This window comes from Hirundo rustica, chromosome Z, assembly GCF_015227805.2.
Source record: "Hirundo rustica isolate bHirRus1 chromosome Z, bHirRus1.pri.v3, whole genome shotgun sequence".
NCBI lineage: Eukaryota > Metazoa > Chordata > Aves > Passeriformes > Hirundinidae > Hirundo > Hirundo rustica.
The window spans coordinates 42,985,124-42,995,719 of record NC_053488.1 but is presented as its reverse complement, the minus strand read 5'-3'; the positions used below and the strand labels follow the sequence as shown (position 1 = coordinate 42,995,719).

The window sequence follows — 10,596 nt, the reverse complement described above, 5'->3', positions numbered from 1 at the left end:
CTCCCCACCAAGAGAGGTTTCAAATCAATCAGGATGGTGACAAATGGCATCACTTGGTCTCTGCACCAGTTTCTGTGGGGGTTTCCCTTCAGGGATGCTGCTGCATTCATGGATTCTGGATTCATGGCAGTAGGTGCATCTTTGCCGCAAAGTTAGCCTCCCCTTCCTTTCCATACCCTTGATTTGTTCTCCTTAGCTACTTCTTCAGCCATGCGTCCTCCAGACTTGGTCAATCTGTGGTCAAATACTGGTTTAGTCTTCAGAGATTGTTAATGTCCCCTGTGCTACTTCAGACAGCCCATGCTCATTTTGCCTGTTTTGCCTGCAAATTTGCCTGCAAATGAACAAAAAATATTTAAATTATTAAACAGATTTCTAAAAATGGATTTTTGGTCTCTGGTTTTTTTTTTTTTTTTTTTTTTTTTAATCATTATTTAATTTTCTCAGAAGCAGGTTATTTTTAAATTTAATTTAATTTAATTTAATTTAATTTTAAAAATTAAGTCTTTGTTCCTCCTCAGAAAATACTGGTGTAATACTTGGTAATGATTAAAACTGACAGGAACTTAGTACTGTTAAGAAATAATTGTGAAACTTCTGAGCAGTTCTTCCCTTTAGAAAGTCGGTCTTTTGATGTCTGTTTTTCAAGCTGTGAAGTCCTAAGCTTTTGAGGTGGGAAGAACTACAGGACGCTAGAATATCTAAACAAGAGAGTATTAGTGGGTTTTAAATATTTGGATACAAAACATTTCAGACTAAAATGTAGTCACATTTTCTCATCTCATTATTTGAAATGGTTTTACTTTTTTACAAATATGCTGAGAAAGTCTGTGCTTTTTCTATGTGTATGTAATTTCCCTGAAAAATGGGTTCCAGAATTCTGGGGTTTAATCAATTAAATCATATTAATTAAGAACAGGAACAGCGCAATCAAAAAATGGAGAGTATTTTCAAGTGATGATGTTTCATAGAGGAACACATTAGAGATTCCTGAGTGGACTACTTTGTATGACAGAATAAAATATCACTAAAGCTATGAATTATACCAGAGCATTAGTCTTTTTAATGAAACTAAATGGCAATGTAAAATGTCCTTTTTTCTGTCTCAGATGTCAAGCCACTTTAAATAAGTATAGGTCAGTCTCAGAAAATGAATATTGGTGATTTTTTACTGAATACACTTGAATGCTGAAATTATATTCAAAATACGCAACATGTTTTGTGCCAAGAAAATGACTCCACAGTATGACCATCTGGAAGGCAGAAAATACTCTTGGGCAGATTTGGAACTCAGCATGTGGTTCCTACTGCAGACAGCACAGTAACTAATTTTATAAGAGATTGGCATAAGTCTACACTGATTTTTATCCGAGCCCAGTTAATGAAGCAGGATGTGGCTTAGAAAGGTGTAATGTATGTCTACGTCAAATAATTTTCTAATTAGGAAGGAAGAAAATGTAGTAATATCCTACTTTTTCAAATTGCTCAATATTTAGCCATGTAGATATACACAAAACATTTGGTTTTGGCTTCCTTAGGCAAATGTTTCTATGCACAGTCAGGTGATGGCATGCTCAGCCTAGCAGCAATACCTGTTCCTGGTCTTGATTTGTGACTCAGGTGTTTATGCTGCTGTGGTATTTGCAAATGTGATTTGCTGAAAAAAAAATTGTTACATCTGCCCTGTCCTGCCTGGCAAAGAAGTCTTTGGGCCATCCTTTCCACATTACCAGGCTATCTGGCTGTCTGTGCACAACTTTACCCACAAAATTATCTAGAATATACTGAACAGAGTGATCAGGGAACCTTCATAGGATCATAGAATGGTTTGGGTTGGAAGGGATCTTAAAGACCATTCAATTCCAATCCACCTGCCATGGGCAGGGAAATGTGTCACTGGACCAGGTTGCTCAGAGCCCCATCCAACCTGGCCCTGAACACTTCCAGGGATGGGGTACCCACAGTTTCTCTGGAAATCTGTTCCAGTGCCTCACCTCCCTCACAGTGGAGAATTTTTTCCTAACAACTTGTCTAAACCTACCCTTTCAGTTTGAAGCCATTCTCCCCATATTATCACTAAATGCCCTTGTAAAAAGTCTGTCTTCACCTTTCTTGTAGGCTCCCTTCAGGTGCTGGAAGGCTATGTTAGTTCATCCTAAAGCCTTCATTTCTCAAGGCTGAACAATCCCAATTCTCTCATAAGAAAGGTGCTCCATCCCTCTAATCATCTTAGTGGCCCTTGGATAAAATGCATATCATTGCAGTGACAGATGTTCAGTCATCCTTTTTCTTATTTTCTTCAAATACTGCTTTTAGACTCCTTAACTCCCACACAGGAAAAGTACTGTGCCTTCTGTTGCAGGCGTGCAAAGAGTTGCTGCCAGGGTACTCTGACCTTGATTACATAGAATTGCTCTATGAATATGTTTTCTGAAGTTCACAGCGTTTTCACTAAAAACATTGTTAACTTGAACTCTGCAGTTGCTTTAAACATTTAGTATTTACAGAGGTTCAAAACCCAAAGACTCCCAGTCTTCCCACAGCCTTCAGAAACACTGCGTTCTGTAAAACAGAGATATTTTGCTAAAAGGAAGACAGATAGCTGGAAATTGTATAGTGCTTTTTTACTGAGAGGATGTGTAGCCCAGGTCCTCCAGCTTGTGGGTTGTTTTTTTCTTTTTTTTTTCTTTTTCTTTTTTTTTCCCCTAAAGAAAAAAAGCTCTGCCAAGACTGACCATGCAAGGAGTAGTCAAGGCTTGCAAAGCCTTGCCCTGGGCTTCAGCCTTTTCAGCTATGCTCTCCTATGCTCAAGCAGCAGTTTTGATCAACAAGGTCCTTTAATCAGATTAATCTACTGACTAAGACATTTAATGTCTGGTTATCATGAGCTGGCAGGATAGGAGAGGTAGTAGCAAAACTACAAGACCAAACTCTGCACTCGAAAAATGGCAAAATTGCATACAATTTTTGTTGGGTGCAGTGGCCTGAAGATCCCCTTGTCTTGCTCTAAGTTCCATGCTGCCACTAGAGAGAAGATGATGGGGGCAAATAGGAAGAGAAAGGAAATTATAGACTAATTTATCCCTCAAGCAGGTATCTCAGAAATCCAAGTCCTTTCTGTGAGAGGCAAGACCTAAGAGGTATCTCAATGCACTAGTTGGACCACTGGAAGTGACAAAGATGTGACAAGGATTGGTGATGTCTCTGTGAGAGCAACTTGCAGTCAAAATATCTGGAACTAAGACACACCTGGTGAAGAAAGAGACACGGGTCTGAAAGACTGAAGTGAGCTTGAGACTTCCGCTGGCCGAACTTCCCATTCTATTACCTCTGAAAGATTTACTTCAGTGGAAGAAGGAGATGGGAAACCACAAGTTTTACCTCAGTAGCCAGAGAGGATAATTCTGTAAAAGACAATGTCTGTTTTTCTTGAGTCAAAGAGAAGCATTTTTTGGTGAATTTTTCTTTTGAGAGGTGTACTATTTACTTTTCCCTGGTTACGTTTTCAGGAATAACCCTTGTCTCATATCATGGTGATCACTTGTGTGATGCTTGCTGTGCTTTTTGCATCAGACAAGTTCTTTTAAAACAACTGTTTTTTTACTTGGTCTGTAAGAAAATCTAGTAATTAATTTAACTAAAACACTCATTTGGAGTTTGGGAGAAAAAAAAAAAAGGGGGTAAAGGTGGGAACTAAGAACCATGGTGTTGAACCATGAAATGGGGCATTGTAGTATAGTGGTCTGAGTGCCTATGCAAGGCAGGATTTGTAGTGAGAGGCAATTTTATTAGATAAACAGATGTAGGTGGGGGAAAAAAAGACATAAGTTACAGAACAAACAACCTCTCCTCTAGACCTGAAGAAAAGACAGTGTGCTTGAAAGATTTTTAAACCATCTCTTGCTATAAATCTCACACTTCAGAATGGCAGGACTGTAAACCTGCTTCAAGGCACATTCCACTCCACAACCACCCATCTCCCCAAACCAATAAAATTTGATTCTTCCAGATGATTCAAATTTTGGATTAGGTCCAAGCTGAAAGCACAAAAGGCATAACTATAAAGCAATTACTGATTGCCACCTGATATAATCTGTCACATTTGTTGAGCCATTATAAGTTGAATGCTGATATAAGTGTATGACTTTGTTCTCCTGACTCACTTGTTGATTCTGTGTAGTCAAAATATATGGTGTATGGCGTAAAGTTAATATAATTTATGTCTTTATCCAGATGATGTTTCAAGGTTTTGATTATTTTGGCTGTTCTTTAGCTTGTAGTTCATTGTTTCCCATTCTGTTGTTTTCTCATATAGTTTTGTTGGTTGGTTGGTTTGGTTTTGAGCTTTGGGGAGGTTTTGCGTAAAATATGTTATTTGTATGGGTCTGGCTCTATATGTAAAGTGCTGTTAGACTCAACACATAGTAAAGATAGTTAAACAAGGTTTGTAGTCACTTTTGCTTGTTCCTGTGAAACCATTCTGTCTTGTAGTGGGGCCAGCCTATTAGAGCCTTGTACCTAAGTGGTCAGAGAGGAGGCCTATGCGTGCACAGGAACAAATTCTAAACACTGACCAGACTGGCCATTCAGATTATAAATTGCTAAATACTGAAAGGAACTGTAAGATTTGTTTGGAGCATGATCTCAAGAGTTCTTGCAGTGTATAGTTACACTTCCATGAAACTATATAGATTCAAATCGGTTTTGGAAATACATTTCTTTCAGTCAATTTGAGTGCAATGGTAAGAATGAAGCAATGTTAGAAAACTGAAACAAAATATTGATGGCAATAATTTTCCCTATAATACAAACAGAAGGCCACTAAATAAACCACTCAGACTGTACTGAACTAGTATAAATTAAAATGTTGTACATCTCATGTACTGTATAGAATGTACGTATTATCAGGAATATTTTAGGGTTCTGATACTGTCTAAAACCTGGTTGTTTTTCTCTGACTGGAAAAGTGCATAATATAACAGTAAGAAAAATAATGCTTTCTAACTCTCACGTTAAAAGAAACATTTTTTAAAAAGATGATGTTTAAGCAATATACAAAAGACTGCAAAGATGATATTAAGAATGATATTCTAATTTACAGTGAGAAAAGACCTTTTTGACAATGTAAGGAAACATTTTCTTTTTTAGAGGAAAACTAACTGACCCACTAACTATCTTCACTTGTGATCAGAAATACAGTTGTAACTGTTCTCTCCAGTGCATTTCAAGAGTAATGAAGAAACCCACACATTCTTTTGCCATAAAGCTTCTTTCTGTCTCTTTAGGGAAGCAATCAGTCGTGTTTGTGAAGCCATGCCTGGTCCCAAAAGAGCCTTCAAGAAACGAAAGGTATTTTTTTTCTTGTAGTGCAGTTGACTGTATTTCCTCTGTTCAGCACAGTGGAGACTAGGCACAGCAGGCAGGTGACTTTAACTTTGAGAATTACAGATGATTAATCATTAAAAGTATTGGCTGTTTTTACACACTGTATGGTGTTGCTTGCCCTTTTGGTCAGGATCTGCTTTTGTAGGAAACTGGAAATATAAATACATCTAGGAAGAAGATTGTGCCGTTATGTTCCTTCCATAGAAACTTCCTCCTTTTACTTTTTTTTTTTAAAGATTGTAGGTGGAAGAGTTAAAACCAACAAATGGGATACCTTTTCATAAATGCATAAGTAAATTATGAAAATAGGTGCTGGAAGATACAGCAGAAGCCCAAAACATATATAGTTTTGAAACTGACTAGATTTTTTCTTGAAGGATAGATCTACTGATGATATTTAATGAGATCGGTAATCACTGATTTCTGGAAATAGAAAGAGCCTATGAGGTAATCCTTTGTTTTCTATGCTCTCTCCATAAACACCTGTGGCTGATGCTCAGTGCCCAGTGCTGATGGTGAGTCCAGTGTGTACCTGATGTCATTATTACCATGCTTTTATTTTTATTTGTGTGCTGGGAGTTAGAGTCTTCAGACAGAGAGAGGAGGAAGGCTTGGGTTAGCTCCTCCACTGGCTCTCAACAGTGTCTTCCAGAAGCTTGCTAGCAAAGCTGGGATGTAATGCTATTTCTAAGGAAAGAAACATTGAGAGTAGTAAATTGTAGCCTTCATGCATGTCCTTGGGTACAGGAGGAGAATGGGGAGGTGAAGTAAAAGGTCTGCCTGCTTCCCCAGCTGCTCCACCATCTAGGCAGAATCTCAGCAGAAAGGAATGTGAGGAAATGCCGCTTGTTTGCAACGGAGAATTATATCCTGGTAAAATCAGTCATATGTGACAACGTGTCACAGTGGAATTGGGAATTATCTCAGAAATTAAGGCTATGGTTTCACCTCCACCAAATTTGTCTCATTGGCATTTCTTGTTTCTCTGGCTTTTCATTTTAAATCTGAAAGTAAAGATGAAAGTATCTTTCTTCTTGGAAAGCAAAATGACATAAAATGTAGTTGAAAAAATAAGTTAAACAGCATTGCAAGTGTTGGGTGAGACACTTTGCTGCAGGTGTTACAGGTTTTAAAAGTAATGTTGCTTATCAGTTATTGAAAAGAGCAACAGAATTTCAGATAAATGTCAAAGAGGTGTGTCTTTTTCTGGTCTGTACATTCATTGTGTTTCTGCCACTAGTGGCACATGAATTTTGTTAAGGTGACATGTACTTCCAGAGGCCAAATTCTCACACATTACCAACACTGTAGGTAGGTGATCTTTAGGCCTGACCCAGGAATCATGAAAGATAAGGAAAGAAGAAATACAATAATAGTCAAAAGAGTTTGTTCAAAAGAGAAGTTAATGAAGTACTAGCTTTGTAACATGAAAGGGTTGAAATAGTGCAGCACATGTTACATAGGAGCAGTATGTACGTAGTGTATTTTTCATCAATTAAACAGAAGGAAAAGAAGATAAAATTGAATGCATGTAAACTTTCAGGACCACAAAAGCTCAAGTGTGTCCATCCTGTTAGGAACAAAATTATCCAAGCTTGCAGGTAAATGCAAATATAATGGCAGAATAAGACTGTCTCCAGTCATATTGTGTTTGTATCCTAAGGACCAGCATGAATATTCACCAGTGCAAATAGAGTAAGTTAAAGGACTTGGTCTGTTACTGCTGGGCAGCCTGATTTTTTACAGGTGGTGGTTACTTGAATGAGGCTGCTCTCATGCAGCTATGTAGTTCCCCATAGCTGTCAAAGGTGAGAAGTTTGTGAATTTTGCTTTGACAGCCTAACTTCTATTGCTACAAAACCTCCTAAGAGCTGGTGAAATGCCTATAAAAGTTATCAATACTATTATATCCTCTGTATTACATTTTTAGACTTATTCTCTGATAATCTTTAAATACATGTTTTACCCCAGCATAATGAGGTTTTATTTGTCTATCTCTGGCTTTTACCTGCTCTGAAGTCTTGAAGGAAAGTCATAGAATGGTTTGGGTTGGAAGGGATCTTTAGAGGTCATCTATTCCATAACACTCTGTATCCCATTTTGTGAGCATTCCATCAGTATCACTGGAGTTCCCACTTTCCATTTGGCATGGGAGTAGAACAATCAGTAGATGTAGAGCAAAAAACAGATTTCATTTCAAGAGCTGAAGCTATTTTTATTGAACAAGAACACTGTCATTTTGAGATACTGACTTGAAGGCGTTAATCTTAGTCTGCTTACTTGGTCCCTTGGTGAAGATGAGACTGTGCTGTCTCACAAAACCCCTATTTTTTTGGTCAAGAGTAGATGAAGGACTGCTTGACTATTATTATTATTACTAGTAGTAGTAGTAGCAGCAGCAGCAGCAGCAGTTGTAGTAGTAGTATGAGAAATAATGTCCGTAGAAAAACAGCTGTTGCAATTAAATGATCTTTGAAAAGTCATAAACTTTTTAGAAGCATTTAAAATCACCACTAACACTGCGTACAATGAAGGTCATTCAAAAATAATCAGAGAACAAAAATCTGCTTTTTCCCCCCCCTCCTCACAGCCACCAAGCAAAGTCCTTTCTAGCATCTTGGGGAAGAGCAATCTTCAGTTTGCAGGAATGAGCATAATGTTGAATATCTCCACCAGCAGCTTAAATCTAATGAATCCAGATACAAAACAGGTGAGTGTAACTTCTGTATTAATTTGTGAGGCTTTTGATGAACAGCCTGCTGCACAATTATTTGCTGTCTGCCAAATACTCAGTTACTCAACATTATTATTCCTCAATAATGTCATAAAAGGAAAGAACCCAAAATATAATCATAGTGGAAGTCAGAGTATTTCACTATTCAACACAACTTTGATGATTTTTTTTTTTTTTTCCTTGCTATGTTTCAGGTAGATTGGTTTTGCTCTTACAAGACCTATGATGTGAAATACCATTTCCTGGTCATGGGAGTTCTTATTGAATAAAATTACAAACTTTCAGAGTAGTAAAAGGGATCTGCTTGGAGCAACAACTAAAACACTGAATGTGCATCTCAGTTTTGTTGTTTACTTCCCATTTAGAATCGTAGAGGGCAAACTGTTCCTGAAGCACTGCTAAAAATACATGAATTTTGCAGTGCAGTGTAAGGCCAGTCTTTTAGAGAGGAGAGACAGCCTTCTAAAAGTACCTCGTTTCTTCTTCTTCACTGTGCTGAAGGTACAGACAGACTTTGGAGAATCACTGCAGTTTTTTGTGAATGATGTATGAGATGAGAAAAATCCTTGCTCAGGGTATATATAAAGAAGAAGCAGACAGACATGCGTAGTCACTGCTGTGCTATTTGCTGTGAACCACCTATTGCGTTAGGGCATGCAACTTTCTGCCCATATACAGAGAGGAAAAAGTAAAACTCCTACTAGTCCTTTGGGGCCTCGGGGTTAAAAAATAAGAAAGAATATACACACTGTCTATTAAAAAGCTGTTCATTGCTATGTCCTCATTCATATATCTTCATTCTTATCCTTATTTAGAAAACATCACAATCCTCTGCAGTGAGCACTGAGACTGTGGGAGCAGTGCTATGACTGTCTGCAGTAGTTTGTAGCCTTACTGTGGAATATACACAGCAGTGCTTTTCCTAAGGACAGTTACCCCCCTATCAGAAGCATAAGAACTTGATGTTTATTTGCTCTGCTGAGGAAGTGCCAGACCCTGAAAGTCAGCTTGTCATCAGCCAGTGCTAGGGCAAAAATGCAGTTAAACTCATTTATTTCAGAGAAGAGTCATCCCACACCTTTTGCCTTTTTTGTGAATTGACAAGACTGTCCATCTTTCTGTCATATCATTCTTCTTGAGGTAGACTCTTCTGGGTGCTGCAGGCCTGGGAAACATCTGGTTTCTCAGAGATCCCTAGTCTGGCTGTGGCCTCCCCTATTTCTTGCTTATGCCAAGGATTTGATTTGCAGATAAGCATGGCCCAGCAGCTTTGCATTTGAGGCCCCACAAAAGAGGATGGCTGTGAACTTCTGTAACAGCCTCTTTTTCCTGGCAGATCTGGAAAGATAGTGTTGTTGGCCCTTGTGGCAGAAAGAAAGCAACTGCATGTACCCCTGCACCACAGTTCTGAGAACATATTAAGCAGGGATGAGTGGAAGATGATTTTGTTTTTCTTATTTCTTTAAAATAAAGGTTGATGTAGATTGAAAGGCTTCTAAACTATGTGCCAACATTAGTGAATTGTTTCATTTTAAGCAATGCATTGATAATTTGCAGTGTCTCTTTTCAGTATTTCGGTATTGGTAGAGGTGAGGTGGGGAATACCCCTACCTCAAACTAAATTAGCTGTGGGATTAAAAAAAACTCACCTGACTTGAACTATTGGTTTCAAGTACTTTTCAGCTTCCTTAAAATTTGGAAAAAAATAGTTTAGCAACAATCTGAAATAATTTTTCTTTAATATGCTTAAATAAAAGACAAGGTTATTTGCACAAGTCGAGATAGTGATAATATGAAATGTCTAAAAGAACTTCACTAGTTCTGTTTTATTATTAGGATATTCTACATTCTATATGTATTGTATTCTCTATATATTCTATTGTTAGTTTTTTAAGGGTAAAAAAAGAAGGAAATCCTCATTGCTGAATAACAGAACACTAATTCACCAGTGTACACTTAAAAACTAACCACATCTTTGGAGGCTGCTGTGGGACAAGCAGGGCTATTGAAAATTAAGTGCTCTTTACATAAAAGAAGCACTACAAATAGTAGTCACCTCTCTCTGACTTAGTGAAGCAGCAAGATCCAGAGAAAGTCCTGTCAGGCTTTTTTCTTTCCGAGGAAGGTAGTTGGTAGTTCAGGTCTTTAAGAAACAGGCTAGGGGAAACAGCACAGAGAATATTTTTCTAGCCTATTTTATTTTTTCCAGAATAGTTTTCTGTATATGATTACCTCTCCAAAGTGAAGAATCAAGATCCTAATTCTATTGTCAGATGCTCTGAGGCACTAAACAGGGGCCTGTCCCATCCCAGATGAATTCCTTGGCATGGCTTCTGTGACTCAAATATCAAGTGAAAAATTCTTTCAAATGACCTTTTCTTTCTTGGTTGTTACACAATTTCATTATTAAAAGATTTTGTAAGTTACATCTTAGAATAGCAGAGATCTGCTTTTATTAGAGGTTCAGGACAAATTGT

General features: G+C 37.8%; 1 protein-coding gene across 1 annotated transcript in view; it reads left to right on the top strand.

The window, feature by feature from the left end:
- Positions 1–10,596, top strand: part of SHC3 (SHC adaptor protein 3) — a 57,696-nt gene that overhangs the window by 29,132 nt on the left and 17,968 nt on the right. Inside the window, exons 6-7 of the mRNA XM_040091139.2 lie at positions 5,286–5,349; positions 7,976–8,095. Coding sequence (XP_039947073.1) covers positions 5,286–5,349; positions 7,976–8,095 — 184 coding nt within the window. The remainder of the gene's footprint in view (positions 1–5,285; positions 5,350–7,975; positions 8,096–10,596) is intronic.